The sequence below is a fragment of the Pteropus medius genome, unplaced genomic scaffold (genome assembly GCF_902729225.1).
Source record: "Pteropus medius unplaced genomic scaffold, Ma_sr-lr_union100, whole genome shotgun sequence".
Lineage (NCBI taxonomy): Eukaryota > Metazoa > Chordata > Mammalia > Chiroptera > Pteropodidae > Pteropus > Pteropus medius.
Window position 1 is genome coordinate 579319 of NW_024342469.1, and position 19650 is coordinate 598968.

At 62.5% G+C, this 19650-nt stretch overlaps 1 protein-coding gene across 1 annotated transcript in view; it reads left to right on the forward strand.

The window, feature by feature from the left end:
* The window catches only part of TTLL8 (tubulin tyrosine ligase like 8), a 42707-nt gene that overhangs the window by 8424 nt on the left and 14633 nt on the right, over nt 1-19650 (forward strand). Inside the window, exons 3-10 of the mRNA XM_039863110.1 lie at nt 51-186; nt 378-451; nt 1964-2092; nt 3200-3314; nt 4600-4734; nt 9912-10098; nt 16785-16933; nt 19405-19648. Coding sequence (XP_039719044.1) covers nt 51-186; nt 378-451; nt 1964-2092; nt 3200-3314; nt 4600-4734; nt 9912-10098; nt 16785-16933; nt 19405-19648 — 1169 coding nt within the window. The remainder of the gene's footprint in view (nt 1-50; nt 187-377; nt 452-1963; nt 2093-3199; nt 3315-4599; nt 4735-9911; nt 10099-16784; nt 16934-19404; nt 19649-19650) is intronic.

Genomic DNA, 19650 nt, shown 5'->3' on the forward strand with positions numbered 1-19650 from the left:
AGGAAGTGACCTGCTCGCAGCCGTTAACGAGACCGTGCTCTCACTTTGAGGAAAAGAAGATTTTCTTCCTGTACGGACACTACCCGGTGGTCCGGGCCGCCCTGCGCAGGAGGGGCTGGGTGGAGAAGCTCGTCCACACGCTGCCCAGGGCCAGCACGCACGGCGACGAGGGCGAAGGGGCGGCCGGTAGGTGCTGGGCCTTTGTCTGCGCGAGCGTCTGTCCCCAGGCCCCGATGCGGTCCGCACCGCCCTGCCGGGCTGTGACGCCCCGCCCAGGACCCCACGGCCCCCGCCAGACCTGCCCGGCGCTGCCGCGAGGGTCCGCGGTTAGGGTTCAGGCCGTGACACGCTGGCGCCTCCCCGTGTGTCGTTTGCAGAAAGTAAACGTGCTGAAGGCAAAGAAAACCAAGACGTGGCTTTGGAGAGACCAGAGGACATCCACGACGTGATGGTAGGTCCCCACACGTCACCGCTTGAGCCGCCCGGGGCTCGGCCATGACCTCGCCGCGGCGCCACACCCAGCCGGCCCTGGGGGCTACCTGCCGTGTCCTGCGGGAGGGCGGCAAGGCCAGCGTCACACCGTGCCTCGTGACTGGCCGCCATGGAGCCGGGCTATGGGGTTGGGCCGCCTGGGCGACACGGGGCAGGACGCGCGTGCGTGTGCGTGTGCGTCCCCGCGTGCCCGCGTGGAAGCTGCCGAGCCGCGTCTGTGACCGTGGAGTCCCGGAGGAGAGGGCCAGAGCCCCGGGGCCTGCGGGAAGCAGGCGGGGGAATGTGCCTCTCCCTCGGGTGCCTCTCCCTCGGGTGCCTCTCCCTCGGGGAGGCTGCGACCGTGAGGACAGTGTCGTGCTGGCCACAAGCATGGACCGCGGAGCGGAGCAGAGCCCCGGTCGGCCAAGTTCATGGGACCTTGATGTCAGCCAGGGTGTGGCGACTCAGCGGCAGAGACAGACTCGGCAGAGCCGGTGCCGAGACACAAGGCGCCGACACGGGGGTGGGGGGCGAGGCAGACCCAGGAGACGACTCGAGCTGCCGGAGGGGGTGCAGGGTCACTCTGTGCCCTCGGGGGAGGAGAGCGACTTAGATGAGACCGAGAACGTTCGCCATGAGAAAGGCCGGACACGCCACTGCTACGGCCCAGTGCCCGTTCCCCCAAAGGCACCACAGGGGCAGAGACACGCCAGCGTGGGGGGCGGTCACAGCACACGTCCCTTAGAAGCCCCGAAGTGCAGGGTGGGCAAGGAACTCAGGCCACGGAGTGACAGTCAGATGGGGCAGGGGCCAAGACGGGGCAGGCTGCTGAGCACATTCCTTGAGTCGTTTCTCTAAAAGCCAACGCTGGGTGACACTGGGTGGCGCCCGTGCACAGGGCAGGAGGGCTGGGCCCCAGCCGGCCCTAACGGAGCGGAGGCACCGGCAGGCGCGCCCCGACCGGTCCGCGGAGACCGACCTGTACATCTTCACCTCCCACGCTCGTCTCTGGGGGCCCGGAGTGTTGGACAATGTTTTTCTTCTCTCGTATCGATTTGGTCAGAATTTTTGACCAAACTGGTGCCACTGTTTGTAAACACAAAAGCACAGACACCGAGGACACCGTGTCCAGTTTCAGCCCCGCCCCCTGGCCCCTGGCTCTGGTGGCCCCGGGTTTCCCGTGCTGTGGGAGTGGGCAGCAGGGAGGAGCCCGTCCCCCAGAGGTGCAGGCAGGGGGGCTGCCGGGGCAGGGGGCTTGCCGCTGAGCCCAGAGCCCCTCGCAGCCCCACGCCCGGGGGCCCCGGCAGCCCAGAGCCTGAAGCCCCGCACGCGCTTCGTGCCACAGCAGAAACCCCACGTGGCCACAGCTGCCCCCAGGGGCTTGTGCAATGACACAGGTCAGAACCTACACTGCACGTCATTTAGGTCCAACTTCCTTTACTCTCGGCCACGTCCCCATCTACGGTGTTGACAAAGGTGTTTTTCTCGCCAGTCCAGGTTGGTAAAAAACGAAACGCCATACTTGCTCTGGACTATCAAAAGGGATATTGTCGACTGCCACAGCTTGAACTGTGACCAGATGCTGAATCACTACGGGAAAACAGCTTCCTTCACCACCAAGGTGAGCGAGGTGGGGGGCGGGGGCGGGGGGGGCGGGGGGCGGTGCCTTGTCCCGTGGGAGAGCCACTCGAGGACCAGTCACCTCGGGATTGGTCCTCAGGACTGCCCCAGCCGTCCCGGCCAGAGGCCTCTGCCCAGCATCACGTCCAGAGTCCCTTAGCACCCGCTCCACCCATCCAGAGTCCCGCATGGGCCTCGCTGTGTCCCCGGGTGGCCCCCCTCTGGGCACACAGGCCAAGCGTGGGACAGGAGGATGGGGGCAGTGACGGGCTCTGCGGGGAGGCGGTGACGTGGTGTCCGCCACAACTGGCACCTCCTGGCCTCACCTCCTCCCAGCCCCACGGCCCTGCCTGGAGGCTGGGGTCCCACATTTACCCCGAGGGCTAGTTCATGGGAGGGGCCTGCCCGGTCAGAGGGACCTATGGGTACCCACTTGGGACAGGGTGGGTAGGGGTCCACCCCCTCGATGGCGAGGTTGACGTGGGGGTTCAGGGCCGAGGCTGGTTGCTGCCCCCAGGGCTCCCTATGAGGTCTGTATGTCCTAAGAAGTCTTTGACCACTGGCGCCCTTCAGTGTAGGTGACTCCCGCAGGTGGCCCAGGGTGGCCGGGCTCCCCAGAACCCCAGTGCCCTCAGCTCCTCCCCAGCTGGGGTGAGGGGCTGGACCCTGGGCTGTGGGCCCTCCTGCCAAGGTTCTAGCGGTTAGACCACATCCAGGGGCCAGCGTGGTGGGCGTGAGCTGTGGGCCCTACACCCCCCTCACCCCCGGGGCCAGAGCCGGGGCCATCAGGGATCTGGGAGGGGACTGCAGCACCCGCCAGCCCGGGTGCCCTTGGGAGGCCCTGCCCCTCCTCAGACCCGCCAGGCTTGCCGCTGACCTGAGCACGAGCCCAAGGCCCTGGCCAGCACCCTGGGTCACTCAGCCACTGGAAACAGCCGGCCGGGGCGGGGGCCGGGGGCCGGGGGCCGGGGGCCGGGGGCCGGGAGGGTGCGGAGCCGTCCGCTCCAGCAGGGGCCGCTCCTGGGAGCCCGGCCGGGCCGGCGGGCGTGCGGGCTGGCCCGAGATGGCCAGCATGGACTGCAGGCCTGACGTGCCGCCATCTCCGGAGATCGGGCTGTGCTTGAACCTGAGGAGCCTGCCGTGGTACGTCCAGGCCGACCCTGACACCTTCTTCCCGCGCTGCTACGGGCTCTGCAGCGAGAGCGAGAAGCAGGGCTTCCTGGGTAAGCGGCTGGCGGCCCGCGCCCTGGGACACCCGCGCACCTTCTCAGGGGCCTGCGGAAGGGGGTGGGACAGGCCTCGGCCACAGGGCCGGGGACGGGGGGTGGCGGGTGGTGTGGGGTGCCTGGGGGCTCAGCTCCGAGCATGTGGTGAGGGCCGGTCCAGGAACTTCCCGGGCAGCATGGGCGATGTAGGAGGGGGAGGCGTAGGACGCTGAGGGGGCCGCAGAGCTGCCTGTCCCCAGAGAGGCCGGCCAGCCTGGGGACGGCGCTGGGACCTGGTCTAAGCACCAGGGCGGCTGGGGCAGCTCTGGTCTGCGGCCGAGGGAGGGCTCCAGGAGGACACAGGGGACAGAGAGCGAAGGGGGGGATGGGAGTGGCCCGTCCGGGGGACCTTAATTTCCTGAGCACCCAACGGGGACGGGGCCATGGAGACATAGCATCTACTAGCACCCCTGCCCTGAGCCCTGACCTGCCCTGGGGCTCCCGGGAGCCAGCAACGGTGGGGGCGGGGTGTGAGACGTGCAGTGGAGGGAGGAGGCAGGGGAGGAGTGGGGGGGCCACGGGTGGAGGCCCAGAGGGAGGGGCAGCCAGGCCAGCCAGGGGGTGTGGGCAGCCTGCCTGGGTGTCTGCGGACAGAGGGCCCGCGGTCAGGCGCGAGCTTAGGCACATTTGTAGGATGGAGGGAGGAGGCTCGGTGAAGGTCCTGGGGGAGGCTGCTTGGGAAGCTTGGGTTCCAGAAGTTTCCAGGGGACAGGAGCTGCTGGGCAGCTGGATGTTGGGCGGGACTGAGCTGAGGCTGGACTGGATCTGGGCGGGAAGTGCTGGCCTCGTGCGGGCACAGGCTGGGGTCACTCGCAGAGGCGCTGAGCGGGGTTAGAGCTGGGTCTGCAGGGCACAGGGCTTCCTCCGTGCTGGGCGGGTGGTCTGGACCCCGGCCGTCCACATAGAGGGCTGTGGAGGCCGGCGCGTCCCAGGAGGTCAGCGAGGTTACATGATGGGGGTCCTTCTAGGGGACTGCGGTGAGGGCTGAGGACAGAGAAGCAGGGGAGGCAGTCTGGAGGCACAGGGGGCTGCGTGGGTTCTGCCCCGGGCCTGCTGCGGGGTGGGTTGGGAGTGGGGGTGGAGGCGGGGTGCGTGGGGCAGGGGTGTGCCGGCCTACGGAGGGCTGTGGGGGCGGGGAGCAGGGCCCTCGCAGGCCGCGGGACACCCGGGCTGAGAGTGGCTGGCACTGGCCGAGGTCCGGGCCCCCAGCGCGGGCGGGGGCGAGGCCTGGGTTTCCTTTCAGATGACTTTCGGCGCACGGCGGCCTCCAGCATCCTCAAGTGGGTGGTCAGCCACCAGGACAGCAGCAGGAGCAAGGCCAAGCGTGGGAGGGAGGAGGCCGGTGGCAGTGACCCCAGCAGCGAGCCAGGCGAGACAGGTGAGCGTGGGTCCGAGGCCGAGCTGGCTGGGGAGCTGGCCGGGGACAGCGGCAGAGGCTCAGCGGGCCGTGTGAACATCCGCCCCGCCCGCAGTCTGTCCCACCAGGCCCCACGGAAGCGGGCGGCGGGGATGGCACCCCTGCGTGGGGCGGGGAGCTGGGCCTCCAGGTTTGAGGCCCACAAAGCCCCCAAAAGGTCTTAGTTGTCGTTCACTTCAGTGAAGCAGTTTCAGGCTCACAGAAAGGCTGAGGGGGTGCGGAGAGGCCCGTGCCCCCTGCCCCAGCACCAGCGTCCCCACCAGAGAGGGACATCCGCTACACCTGGTGAACTTACACTGCCCATCATCGTCACCCAGCGTCCAGAGTCCACCTCAGGGGTCACTCCAGTTCATCCTGTGGGTTTGGGCAGGAGCCACCACGACAGTGTCACACGGAGAAGTCTCGCTGCCCTCAAGCCCTCCGTGCTCCGCCTGTGCCTCCCCCACCCCCGCCGACCCCGCCCTCTGCGTCTCCACCCCTCCCCCTTCCCCTCCCCGGGGAGGCAGGCAGCCCATTGGCTCCTCCCACTTGCTCTCGCCCATTCAGGGGTCCCCCGGGTCTCCTCACGGCTCGTGAGCTCATTCCTCTTTGTCGCTGACCGACACTCCACTGTCTGGGTGGACCGCGGCTCGTGTACCCGTCACCGGCCGAGGGCATCTCGGTTGCTCCCGAGTGTGGGCGACCGTGAAAGAAGGTGCTATAAACACCCACGTGTAAGTTTTCACGGGGACAGACGTCTTCGGCTCTTCTGCGTGAATGCGAGGAGCAGCCTCTCCGGGGCGTGTGGTAAGAAGGGCACGTTCGGTTCTGTAAGGAGCGGCCACAGCGCCCCCCGCAGTGGCTGCACCGTCTGCGTCCCCGCCGGCAGGACGAGCGTTCCCAGGGCTCCCCGCCCTCGCCGGCACTCGGTGGTGTCGCTGTTTTGATTTGTGACTCGGTGACGACACAGGATGTTGAGCACCTCTTCATGTCCCTCCGACCCTTGAACTATGTGGGGCTCGGGCACTAACCCCCTCGTTGCAGCCGAAAATCCACAGATGAGCTTGGACTCCCCGAAAACTTCAGTCATCCCTCTGTGTCTGGGGGGAGTTAGTGTCAGGACCCTAAATCCACGAGTCCCGCATAGAACGTGACACAGAGCAGAGCGTGCGGTCAGTGCCTCTCCCCGACGGGTGCCAACCGCGGATGGAAAATACCGTTTTGACCGGGATCAGCCTTATCTGCGGGCGCGAAGCCCGGACGTGGAGGGCCGATTGTGTTTATTGGAAAGAACCCACGTGTAAGGACCCATGTTCCTCAAAGGTCAGCCGTGCTGTCTTCTTTGGTGACCTGTCCATTCAGCTCTCCTGCCCGTTTTCCGGTTGGGTCGTTGGCTTTCGTGCTGCTGGGTTTCAGGAGTTCTCGGGTATTTGGATAACGGCCTGCTAGTGTCTCGTGCACCCCTCCTCCACGTCTGCGGTTTGCCTCCTCATTGTCTTCAGCAGAGAAGTTTTAAATTCCAGTACAGTCCAACTTGCCACTTATTTCCTTCCGGATGGCGCCTCTGGCGTTGCTCCCAGAGGCATCGCCACACCCAAGGGCCTCTTGGCTCCCTCGGAGTTTCGATAGTTTCGTGTTTCACACTTAGGTCTGTGATCCCTTCCGAATTAGTTTCTGTGAAGGGCGCAAGGTCTGTGCTCGGACTTTTTTCTCTTCTGCAGGTGGATGTGGTTATTCTGGAACCGTTTGTTGAAAAGACCGTGTTCTCCCCTCCGACTTGCCTCTGCGCCTCTGTCCCAGACGACTGGCCACGTTTACGTGGGTCTCGCTCTGGGCTCCCCGTTCTGTCCCTCGACGTGTCCGTCTGTCCTGTCACCAACACCACGCTGTCTTGATCACGGCAGACTTGCAGTAAGTCTGGACGTCGGACTTGGTTCCCCTTCAATGTCTTGTTGGCTGTTCTGCCTGTGTCTCTTGCTGCTCCGTATAAACTTTGGAATCGGTTTATCAGTATTCACAGGATGACTTGGTGGTTGTTTGTTTGTTTGTCTTGTTTTTATTGGGATCGTGTAGAATCTGCAGATGAAGTTGGGAAGGACTGACATCTTGACAATGACATAGCCCAAGAACGTGGACTATTTCTCCATTTATAGTTCTTTGATTCCGTTTGTTTGAGTTTTTGCAGTTCTCCTCATATACATATATATGTCATACATTTTTGTTAGGTTTGTTTGCTTCATTTTTGGAGTACTAATGTAAATGTCATCATTTTTAAATTTCAAATTCTAGTTATACATTGCTGGTCTATAAAGTGATGGGCTATAGTCGCTTATTGGTTCCAAGAGTTTTTCTGGGTAATTCTTCTTTTCTGCATAGACAATCGTGTTTTCTGTCAATAAAGGCAGGTGTATTTCTTCCTTCTCAGTCTGTATGCCTCTTATTTTATTTTCCTGTCTTATTGCTTTAGCTAGGATTTTCAGTACCGTGTTGAAAAGGAACAGCAAGAGGGCATGTGTGTCTTGCTCCTGACCTCAGTTCTGCACTGTCCATTCTCCTGACCCCAGCGGGGAAGCCTCAAGGTGCTCAGCATCAGGAGGACGTCAGCTGGAGCTTTCTGCAGATGTTCCTCGCTGAGGCGAGGACGCCCCCCTCTGCTCCTCGGTTGCTGAGTTTTCACCATGAGCCGGTGCTGGATTGTGTCAGAAGCTTTTTCTGTATCTAGCGATAGGATCGGGCAGTTTTTCTTCTTTGGCCTGTCGCTCTGATGGATTTACAGCGATGAGTCTCCTGTTGAAGCAGCCTCGCGCGCCGGAATAATTCCCACTTGGTTGTGGTGTGTGATTCTCACACGTTGCTGGATGCGACACGCTAACGTCTCGCTGAGGGTTTCTGCATCTGTGTTCACGAGAGACATCGCTCTGTGGTTTTTCTCGTGCTGTCTCGGTCTGGTTTTGGTATCGGGGTAACGCTGGCCTCGCAGGATGAGTTACGAGTATTCCCTTCACTTCCGTCCTCCAAAAGACTAGAGAATTGGTACAATTTAGTCCTTAAATGTTTGATAGAATCCAGCAGGGACCCATCTGGGCCCAGAGCTGTTTCGGAAGGTTATTGATTATTGATTCGATGTCTTTAACTGATACAGACCTCCTCAGATTGTCTGTTTCTTCCTGTGTGAGGTTGGCAGGTTGCACCTCTCAAGGAGTCGGGCCACTTCACCTAGGTCACCGAGTGTGCGAGCACGGAGTTGCTCATAATGCGCCTTTATCGTCCTCTGACATCCACGGGATCTGTAGCGATGTCCCCGCTTTCACTTGTGACATTAGCAGTTTGTGTTCCCTCTTTATTCTTAGTTGGTCTGGCCAAAGGCTTATCAATTTTATTGATCTTTTCGAAATTCTAGTTTTTGGTTTCATTTATTTTCTCTATTGATTTTCTGTTTTCAGTTTCATTGATTTATGCTCAATTTTTTCTTCTCGTCTGCTCACTTTGGGCTTGACTTGTTCTTTTCCTAGGTTCTCAAGGTGGAAGCCCAGGGACGTGACGAGCTTGTCTCGTCTACCAGACGCGTTCGCTGCTGCAAATCCCCCCTGAGCTCTGCTCAGTTTTTTTTTCGGTCTTGTTCTCTTCGCTTTTCGGTTTCCGATGATTCTGCTGACACCCCCTCTAGCTCAGAGGTCTTTCCTGAGCCGTGTTCCATCCACCGATGAGCCCGCGAAAGGCATTCTCCGTTTCCGCGGCAGTGTTTCCGTGTCTAGCGTCTGTTTCTGGATCTTTCTGAGGGTTCCCGCCCTCCGCTCACACGCTCGTGTGTTCTGGCATGCTGCCTGCGTCACTCTACAGCCCTCGCTCATCAGAGTCCCGTGTGACAACTCCAGCATCCCTGCCACGTCTGCTTCTGATGCCGGCTCTGTCTCTTCAAACTGTGCGCTGTGCCTTGTCATCTTTCCTGATAGCGGGACGTGGAGTACCAGGTGGAAGGAGCCGCAGTGACTAACCCTGGTGATGTGGCGTCAGGCGCGGGGCGGGGGCTCCGTGGTCCTGCCACCCGGCTCAGGCTTCGGCGAGCCCGTGCCCTGCTCCCTGACTCCACGCGTGCTTCTCCGTTCCCGTCCCCCTCTCCGCTGGCGCCAGTTGGAGCTGACAGTTTCTCTTCCCCCAGGTTGGTCAGGCTCTGTAGCCACCCCCGAGGGCAGGCCTGGATAAGGACGGAATGGTCTCTCTGTCACAGGGGTTTCTCGTAGACATTCAAGCTCCCAGAGATCAAAGTGAAGAAAGTGTGAGGGGGCCCCCAGAACGGACCCCCCTGCAGTTTTGAACTGGGGGCGTCTTGCACTTGGAACCTCCAGCGGGTGGTCACTCAGCCGGGCTCCGGGCCCCTCCTCCGGGTCGCCTGCGGCCCAACAGGAGCGGGGATTTCTCAGTTCGTACAGCTCGTCGTTAAGTGGAACGGAGACTCCCGAGCTCCTTGCCCGCCGCCGGAACCGAGGCCATCTTCGCTTTGGGATGGTTGTTCGCGCTCTTTTCTCCACGTTTCCGATGCGCACCGAAACCTCCGCAGCGGGAGCCAGGCCTTCCCTCCGCCAGTGGCGCCTCGGCGGGGCCTCGCTGCGGGCGCCGTGTCCTCCCGCCGGCTACCGGCCCGACCTCCAGGTTTGCTCGGCCAAGCAGCCTGCCCGGCGCCGGCGCCCAGTCCTGGGCCCCACCCCGCAGCCGCCGCCTCCCGCCCTGGGGCCAGGCCGCTGGACGATGGGCCCTGCCTGCCTCTGGGGATTCCCGAGGCCCCTGGCGACTCGACCCGTGGGTCGCAGAGGGGCCGTGAGATGCCGCGTGGGGGGTCCGCGGCGCAAGCAGCCCTCGGAACCCCGGGAGGCGCCCTACGCGCCCCCCGCGCTGGCCGCGCTGTCCACGGGGCGCACCGAGCGCTCAGGGGCCGCGCTCTGCGCACAGGGGCGAGGAGGGTAACCGCGTCCCCGCCCAGGGGCGGAGTCTGCTCGGAGGGCGTGGGGGCCGGGAGGGGTGCGGGCACCTGCCCGGGCACGGGCGTGGCATCCAGGCGGCCACCCAGAGAAGCGTCACCGGAACGCCTGGTGACACGGCGGGCGGGCGGCCTCGTCTGCTCCCCGGTGGGGCCACTCCGTGCGCCTGCGCTTGGGTTTCAGGGGCCGAGAGCGCCACCTCGGAGCTCACGGGCCTCTCGGAGCAGCTGGTGGACACGGCGTGCAAGGTGTGCCAGGCCTACCTGGGGCAGCTGGAGCACGAGGACGTCGATGTCGCCGAGGACGCCGCCAAGGACCTGACGGAGGACCAGTGGAAGGACCTCACCCAGCAGTACTACGCCCTCATCCGGTAAGGGGGGCGGCTCAGAGCTGGGGGCGGCGCCCGGACCAGAGCGGAGCATGCGCCCTGCGCGCGCCCGTCGCAGGGCGTGGGGTGACTTCAGGACTTGTCTGGGGCGGTCCAGCCTCTGGGACGTCGCGGCACCTGCCTGGGCATGTGGGGTGCTGTGTGCCTGTCGGGTCACCATCTGGGCATGGGGGACACCGTCTGGATGTTGGGGCCCCTGCCGGCTAATGAAAGGATGACACCCCCGTGGCAGCATCTTCAGGTGACATCCCCTGAAGCTCTTCTCACACCCTGTCGTGTCTTCCACCTCGCGTGAACCCACAACGGCCACAGGGGACGAGCAGGCAGGCCCCCGGCGGGCTCCGGGTCGAGACTGGCACAGCCACTGCCCGGCCCAGGCCTCCTGCCTGCCCACAACCTTCATCACCCCTTGCTGCCCGCGGCTCTGAGGCTGACCCTGCTTCCCTCCTCCCTGCTGAGGCCAAGTCCTACCGAGGCCCAGGGTCCGTGCCCCTCACACAGCCAGCAGAGGAGCTGGCACCCCGATGGCCGAGGGGGCAGGTCAGGGGAGTCAAGGCTGCGTCTTGGGGGGTCTGCCCACAGCCACATGCACCCCCCCCAGGCCATCTCTGTCCCTCTGTCCTGAATTGAGGAACGTTTTCTCTTTTTCATGGAGACAGAGCACAGTAGGGGCCTGCCGTGCATGGCCGTGTCTGGCTCACGTGCACACCTGTGTCACCTCGGCCCAGATCGAGACACAGCATTCCCGGCCCTGTCAGGCTCCCTAGTAACCCGTCCCAGGCAGCACCCCTCAGGCCGGCCCTGGTCTGATCCCCTCAGCCAGCCTCCCGCTCGTGGGCTCTGCGGGCTGTGATCTGTGGCCACGAGGCCCGCCCACGTTCCTGCCCGTGGCTGAGCAGCGTCCCCCATCACCCAGCCACACGGTGCTCAGCGCTGTGACGTGGGTGGGCCCGTGGGTGGCCCACAGGGGCGAGGCTTGCTGCTTCTCTCTTCTGGGTCACTCCTGGCGGTTAGTGTGCGTCTCTCCGATGACCACTGGCGCTGGACGTGGCTTTGCGTGCTCCCTGGTCATCTGCTGAGCTTGCTCATGTCTTTGGCTCGTGTAGAGGGTGAGTGGTCGTGCTGTCCATTGATTTCTAAGCGTCTCTGTCCTCACAGGCCCTGGGTGGGTTTCTGCGTCCGGCACGCCTGCCCCCGTGTGTCTCGTCTGCTGCCCTGAGTAGAGCTCCTGGTGAAGCCCGGTGTTCCGGGACCCAGCCGGGCAGGGCGCTCCGAGTCCCGTCGCAGCGACCTTTGCCTCTCCAAGGTCACGACTTCTTCTGGATGCTTCGCTGCTTTCCCTCTCCCTGCGGCTTCCCGCGGTTACTCACTCCGTCGTGAGCTTCGCGTTAGGCAGGAGACGGCGCCGGTCTCCACTATGGGCAACGAGTAAGCGCGAGCCGCTGGGAAGTTGCCTTCGCCCCAGCACGTGACCCGCCACGAAGGTCGGATGACGACGTGGCTGCGGCGCGTGTGCCATCGCTCGCTCGCGTGCCCTGGAAAGGTCGCAGCGGTCAGGCGGGTTGTCCAAACCCTCGACCTTGCCAAGCACACTCCCCAGGACACGGAGCGCCCTCCGGCTGTGTCCGAGGCTCTCCTGCTTCTGTTTTTAGTTCTGTGGTCATTTGCTTCATGTGTTTAGATGCAGGATAGCGTCGTCTTCCGCGGATCGGGCCCGTCCGTCATTATGAGGTAACGTCGTTGTGAAGTGGTCCCCGTTAGCCGCTTCCTTCGGCGCGGTGCGTGCACAGAGCTTTCCCACCCTCCCCTCCCCGTCTGTGGCTGGCTTTGTGTTCCGAAGCGGGTCTCCCAGGAGGAGCCCGTGGTGATGGCCGGGTCCGGCTTTGTGCCCGGCCTCACGGCGTTTTCCTGTTAACTGGCTGGCGCGTTGCTTTCATTCTCGTGAAGACCCGTGAATCCGGTTGGGTTTAAGTCCATTCTCGCTCCTGTTCTCTGCTTATCCGTTTGCTGTTTCATGGTGCCGTCTCGCCTACCTCCTTGTGAGTCGGTCAAGTATTTCTCATTATTCCATCTTATCTCCAATGCCAAATATTTTTAGCTAATGCGTGTGTATTTTTGGCGGTGTGCCAGGTGTCACACACAGACTGCACCTTCGACGCGGGGCCCCTGGTGTCTGCGTTTGCCACGCCCGGGCACCTCGACGCCGTGTGGCCGTTGCCCGCGGTGCCACTGCCGCGTGTTACTTCCACGGAGGTGCACGCTCCATGGCACGTGGGCGCCGTGGTCGCCTTAAACGACCGGCGTTCTCGCGTTTATTTTTGGGTTTACCCCGTTTTGTTTTGTTTTGTTTTGTTTTCCCTGCAGCTCTGTGATTCCAGCCTAAGGAAACAATCTCTTCCGTTCTCGTAGCTTTGTCGAGCTGCCAGAGGCTGCTCTGGTCCCGGCGCGTCTTCGCCTCCTCGGGGTGTCTCCGCTGCGGCAGATTCGCGGCCGGTCGCCCTCCCCCGGCTCTGCAGAAGCGTTAGTCACTGCAGCGTCTTCCGCCGCCGTGGCTCCTGCTGGAAACGGGCCGTCGCTGTCCGTCTTCCTACGGCGTTTTAGTCCCTCGAGCCGCGTTTAAAGACTGTCTCTTTTTCTTTTCGGTTTCAGAAGTTCGGCTTCGGGCGTAGATGCGGTTCTCTTTGTGTTTACTGTACTGACTTTTCGGGGATTTCGTCGTCTGCGGGTTCGTCCTGCGTGGAGGCTGCAGAGTTCCCGCCTTCAGCTCCGCAGGGTCCCTCCCTCCGCCCTTTCCGGCTCCTCTGCTCAGCCCCGGCGCCCGTGGGTGCGAGTGGGTGCGACCACCAGGGGGCGTCGCACGTGCCTCTCTGCTCTACACGGTCCCCTTTCTCCCTCCGAGGCTGAGCTTGGAATTTTCTGCCGTCGCCCCCTGGGGGCGGCCGGATTTGCTCTCTGTTGTGTCTGGCCGGTTTTTAAACCGACCCGGCGCCAACTGCAGCTCCCGGCTCACCCTTCTCGTGCCGCCTCTGCGCTTCGTGTGAAGTCAGGTTTTCCTGCCTCTTCCCAGCCTCTCTCGTGTTTACTGTACACCAGGCCTCGTGCGTCCATGCTGTCCCCCTGCGGGAGGGTCCACACGGTCCCCTGCTGTGCGGGTGGGCTGTGAGCGCGTGAGCAGGGCTGGGGTGCAGCCTTAGGACATTCAGCTCACGCTGGTGTCACGTCTCTAGAGCGGAACTGACGAGCGTCTGCTGCAGGCCCCTCCCTGGGAGAACTGGCCTCCTCAGCACCACGAGATGGGGGCTTCACCCCGTCTTCTCGGCCAGCGTCCTGTGCTCTGGGAGAAACTGGCCGTGTGTTTGGAGCACCTCGTGCCGTGTGGCTTCCCAGAATGAAGTCCTTCTGCTCGTGCCTGAGTCTCAACCTTCACCTAGATTTGGCAAATATTCCCCGGGAACGAGGGGGCCGAGACACGCGGCTGGCCCCGGAGCAGCTCCTCCGAGTCTGGAGCGGCAGGCCACCCCGTCCCCTTTGCGCCCACAGCTCTCTGACACTTCAAAAAGCACGACGTTTTTTTCCCACTTATCACAGCGGTCACGATGGCCGCAGTGTGCTGCCTGAGTCGGATCCCCCGAGCAGGTATCCGACCACTTTATTGTGTCTCCTGTACTTGGTTTTCAGATACACATTTGTTTTCGTCTTCCAGGGTTTGCCCCCAAAATCACAGTGCTCGGTGCTGTGACTCATGTCCAGTCGGAACGTCCAGCGCCTCCCGCACGCCGCCAGCGCCCCGCGACCCCACGTGCACTGCGCCCTTCGCTCACTGCGCCCCTCATTTTTTACCGCAATATAGGTGTTTTTCCAAGTTTTTACTGTGGTAAAATACACAACATAAAATTTACCATTTTTAAATGTACAGCTGAGCGGTATCTCATACATTTACGGTGTGCGGCCAGCCATCCCCACGGCTCTCTCCGTCCTGTGAAACTGACACTGTGTCCCCACTAAATACTCCACGCCCTTCCCCCGGCCCTGGCCCCTGCCCTGCCACCCACTTCCCGTCCCACTGTGTGGGTGGCCCACGCCTTGCTCGTCTCTTCACCTGCCTGCTGGGGACACGGGGTGGCTTCCACGTTGCGGCCGTGGTGAATGGTGCTCCCGTGAGCGTGTGTGTGTGCGTGTGTCCTCGAGTGCCTGCTCTCGGTGCGGTGGGTGTGCCCCCAGAAGCAGGATTGATGGGTCCCACGCGGTGTTCGTTTTTTGGGGAGCCTCCACATTGCATTTCACTCCACCCCGGCAGCTGGTGCGCGGAGGGCCCAGCTTTCCCACGTCCTCAGTAGCACTGGCCATTTTCCGCTTTTTGCTGGCGGTCGTGCTGGGGGAGCGGGGTGAGGTGGCATCTTGCGATCTGGTTGGTCAGTGACGCTGGGCATCTCTTCACGTGCTTATTGACCATCTGTGATCTTCTCCGGAGAGATGTTTGTTCAAGCCCTCTGCCCGCTTCTGAACCGGGGTTCCGTTGTCGCTGAGTTTCGGGGCCCCTCTCCCTGTTCTAGATGTTCACCCCCCATCCGATGCTGGATTTGCACACGCGTCTCCCATTCCGGTCGCCTTTTCGCTCTGTCGGTGTCGTCCTCCGATACGCAAGCCTAAGACGTCTCAGGAGTCCAGCCCGTTTTCCCCTTCGTTGCCCGTGCTTTGTGCCACAGCCCAGAAATCACTGTAAAATCAAGTCTGAAGCTCATGCCCTGGGTTTTTTTCCTAAGAGTTTCCTAAGTTTGCAACTTAGCAGTTGTTGAAACGTATGTTGATAACCTTTGTAAGAGTTTTATTGTTTTTGGTTTCACGTTGGGTCTTTGATGCATTTTGAGTGAATTCCTGTGCACGGTGTGAGGGGAGGGTCCGGCTTCGTCCTCTCGCACGTGGACGTCCGGTCCCCCGGAGCCGTGTGGTTTGAACTGTCCTTTCCCCGTGGCTCGGCCTCGCACCCGTCAGAGGCGTTTCACCGTGCACGCGAGGGTTCACGTCCAGACACGCTCTTCCGTTCCGCTGGTCCAGTGTCCCCGCGTCCAGTGTCCTCGTGTCCAATGTCCTCGCTGTCCGATTGCTCCACTCGGTAGTGACTTGAAACTAAGACGCGGGACACCCCCAGCCTCGTCCCTTTTCAGGGTCGTGTTGGCTATTTGGGGTCCCTCGCGATCCCATGTGAATTTCAGGATGGGTTTTTCTGTTTCTGTAGAAAGCGCCACTGGGATTTGGCGGGGGGGCCGCATGCCATCTGTACGTCACTGCTGTGGACAGTGCCCAGTGCCACAGCGTCGAGCTCAGCATCGGCGGGTGTGCCCCTTCTCTGGCGGTCATGGGCGTGTCCAGGGCCGGAGAGTGGCCGGCTCCCGCCCCAGTCCTCCCATCCTCTTCCTCCAAGGTGACCTTGTCATCACCGTGACACGTGACACGTGCTCCTGCCCAAATGCCACCAAGCCAGACCAGGTGTCCTCCTGGGGAGAAGCATGGGTTCCTTCCTGTGGGGAGGCCAGCCCTGTGTCTCCTCTCTGAGCCAAAGTCAGGGTGGCCCTCGCGTCATGTGAGTGTGCTGGTCTCTGGGGCAGCTTTGCTCCTGCCCAGCGTGGTGATGCCCTCGGCAACCTGGCTCATTCCGCATGGTGTCCACGGCCAGTCCACGGCCAGGCGGGCCATTATGGGGCGCGTGGGGCTTGCACCCCCTCCCACCACATCCTGTCGTCATGCCGGGCTCAGACGCAGCTCGTCTACTGCAGGGAGGGCCCGGGGCTCCCCTGGCCATGTCCGGGCAGAGCTGGGCTGTGGCCCTGTAGGACACGTTCCCCGTTCCCTACGCCCAGGCAAGGGCCTGACCTCCGGCGGCCCCTGCTTTCTCACGTCCCGGCCGCAAGTCCAGCACCACAGCAGGGACGCCCCGCGCTTCACTGCTCCTCCCGTGTTGCCCTGTTCCCAGCAGGTGCGGCTGGGACACTGAGCACGGAGGGCCGTGTCCCAGGGAGCTCAGCTCCCACCTCCGGGCCATCGCCATGGGGCGTGGCCGTCCCTCAGAGCCGCGTCTGCTGCGTCCTCCACATGTGGGCGCTGGTTCCCTGTCCCTGGCTTTAGCGAGGCACCACTGAGCTCAGAAAGCCCCTCGGGGTTCTGCCATCTTCCTGCCTTTACCCCTTACGTCATGGTGGCTTCTTGGGCCGGCCCTGGTGCCACTGTGACTGTGTGGCCTCCAGCCAGTCCTGGGACAGACTAGCCTGCAGGACATTAAGCTGGACCCAGTCCACGTGTGCTGCGGTATGGGCAGCGTGGGCGCGGCCAGCATGGGCAGGTCGGCTCCCCGTCGAGACCTCCCCACAGGTGAGGTGCCATCCAGGCACCACTGACCGCCGGATGTACCGGCCCGCGAGGGCCGCACTGCTGGGGGCCCCTGCTGGGACTCCACTTCGTCTCCCTGCAGCCTTCAGTCGGCCCAGGCACGGCGCTCCTGGGGGTGTGCGTGGTCCGGCCCCGCACGCCGGGTCCCCAGACCCCACGGCCTGGCTGGGAGCAGCCTTGCCAGGTCGTGGTGCAGAGGTCCTCGGCCCGCTTGCTGGGACCGGGCAGCGGTGGCCGAGCAACGCCCCCAGAACCTCACGAGCTGTCTGGGTTTTGCTTCGTAGTGGAGACGCCTTCATTTCCAATTCAAGAAGTCACTATTCACAGTGCCAGGATCTGCTGAATAAAATCTCGTCTGTGAACCCACAGACCGAGATCGACGGGCTTCAGAACATCTGGATCGTCAAGCCCGCCGCCAAGTCCCGGGGCCGAGGTGAGTCCCGCGGGCGAGGGGCTAGTCCAGGGCCCGTGGGATGGCCTGCGGGATGGCCGCTGGGAGCAGAGTGGCCTGGGTGACAGCGTGCACAGGGGGCCCTGGTCCCAGAACGGCGTCTCAGCTGGCGTCCCGGCTTGTGGCCGGCTCTGCTGGTTGGTCGGAGTCTTCGCACCACGTTCCCGCTGGTTGGTCAGAGTCTTCCCACCACGTTCCCGCTGGTTGGTCGGGGTCTTCCCACCACGTTCCCGCTGGTTGGTCAGTCTTCCCACCACGCCTCCGGGCTGGCTGGTCGGGGTTCTCCCCACCATCGCCTCCCCGCTGGTTGAGCCTGTTCTCCCACCACGCTCCTCTCGCTGGTTGGTCGGGGTTCTTCCCACCACGCCCTCCCCGCTGGAGCTGGAGCCTGGGGTCTTTCCCACCACGTTCCCGCTGGTTGGTCGGGGTCTTCCCACCACGTTCCCGCTGGTTGGTCGGGGTCTTCCCACCACGTTCCTGAGCGAAACGGGCTGCAGTTTTCTTTGGACTTTGATCCATCTTGACGCTGGGCTTGCGCCAGCTGCTGCAAGGGCGGGGCTTCCGTCTCGGCAGTGGCAGCGGAGGCGTCTGCTCCTCCGGCGACGGAGACGCTGGCCCCAGGCTGCCGCGTGCACTCAGTGGCTGTTTAGCGTTGTCATGGCAGCCGCGTGTGCAGGGTTCCTGCCTCGTCTTCCTGTCTTGTCTAACTGCATTGTCTTCCTGCATCAGTCGCAACCAGATTCTTTTCTTTATTCCTGATGGCGAATACTGTGTTTGCTTTAAAAAAACAAACAAACAAACAAGATTTCAGGGTGGTTTTCTAATCTTATTCATGCTTCCAAAAAATCGGCTTTGGATTACATTTTTTAATTGTTCCTTTGAGGAATTTTTCCCCCCTTGGCTCTGACTTATATGATAAGTTTGTTTATTTCCATTCTTTCTTGTGCAGCAAGACTGTGAATTTTCCTCTGAACGTGGCCGTAGCTGCATTCTCTTGTTTATGTCATGTGATGTTCTCATTTTCCCGAGACTCTAGATTTTTCTTTTAATTTGGACATTCTCTGTGCTTCTTGAATTTTCATAAGTCTTTTGTTGATGCTGTCACTGTTTTAAAATTACAAATCGTTAAATTTTATGTGATTTTAAAAAATCTGTTAATTCGATGTTACTGCGCCCTAACCACTTAATTCGATGTTACTGCGGCCCTAACCACTTCTTCTCCTGAAACGTTCTCTCCCCTGGGCTTCTGCCTGCTGTCCCCTGAGTGCCACCTCCCGGCCAGGGCACTGTCGCTCCCTGGCCCTGTCCCGGGCCAGCTCCCCTGACAGCGGCCCTGTCCACTGGCGGATCCCCCTTCCTGCCCACCAGCCTTCTTCCCGCTGCGGACACCTGCGTCCCCAGGGGTGCTCCACCTGCCTCGAGCTCACTGTGCTCATCGAGTGCGCAGCTTCCCCCGGGCCCTGGCTGGGCCCCGCCTCTGAGCCTCCCACTCCCCACCCTGTTCTTGGCTCAGGGCAACTTCAGTGGCTTTCGCTTTGGCCTAGAGGATGACAGACCTCAGCTTCCCGTAACTGAAGAAACGGGCCTTGTGTTTCTGTGAGGAAATCTCACCTCGATACTTGTGCTGCTTGTGCTTCCGGGGCCCTGCAGAGGGCGGCCCCCCTCCGCCCTCGGGCCAGGCAGGATGGGCCAGGGCACGCTGAGTAACAGACAGTCCCCGAACCCCAGCGGTCAGCAAGACGCGAGCAGCTCTCAGAGGGCCCACGCCCTCTCGCGCTTGCTGTCCACTGCGGGCGGGCGTGGGAGGACGGCGCGGGGGCGGTGCCCTCGAGGTCCCTCCGCTCCCTTCAGGCTTCGGGGCTGTCAGAGAGACGGCCAGGAGGTCTATCGGTGGCGTTAAATGCTGCAGCCCAGAGAGATGCAGGTCGTTTCTGCTCAGATGTCCCTGGTCACCGCTAGTCGTGTACCCTAACTTTGGGGGTTGAGCGTTGAGAAACTGTAAACCATCCTGCCAAGTGGGGGAGCGGCAGATGTGGGTGAACGTCTCTGCGCCCCAGTCCTGCCCTTCCGCTGGCTCACCCTGCGCACCAGCCACTCCTGGCAGGAGGTGTCCCGGGCCCTCACGGCTGACAGAGCACCTGCCACCCCCGCCTGCCTGCTGGTTCCTCTGGGGCCCGCGAGCCGCCCTGCTCCCCCGTTCAGCCACACCCTCCCTCGCCGGCCGCCTTTTAAATGTGCCTCTGCCCCGTCCCTGTCCCTCGAGTTCTTGCTGGAGTCCTGGGGGCTGGCCCCAGCTGGGAGAGCCTGGGGGCTGCCCTGGCTGGGCCTCGACCTGCGGGCGGAGCCTGCCCGGCCCCCAGCCCTGCTGCCCCGGAGGGACCGTCACCGCACGGGTGTCGGGGCGGAGCCCGACCCGCCTGCCGTCCCCAGGGCTGAGCGGTGGCCTCTTGCAGACATAGTGTGCATGAACCGCGTGGAGGAGATCCTGGAGCTGGTGGCCGCGGACCACCTGTCTACCAAAGACAGCAAGTGGGTAGTGCAGAAGTACATCGAGACGCCGCTGCTCATCGGCGACACCAAGTTCGACATCAGGCAGTGGTTCCTGGTCACGGACTGGAACCCCCTGACCATCTGGTTCTACAAGGAGAGCTACCTGCGCTTCTCCACACAGCGCTTCTCCCTGGACAATCTGGACAGGT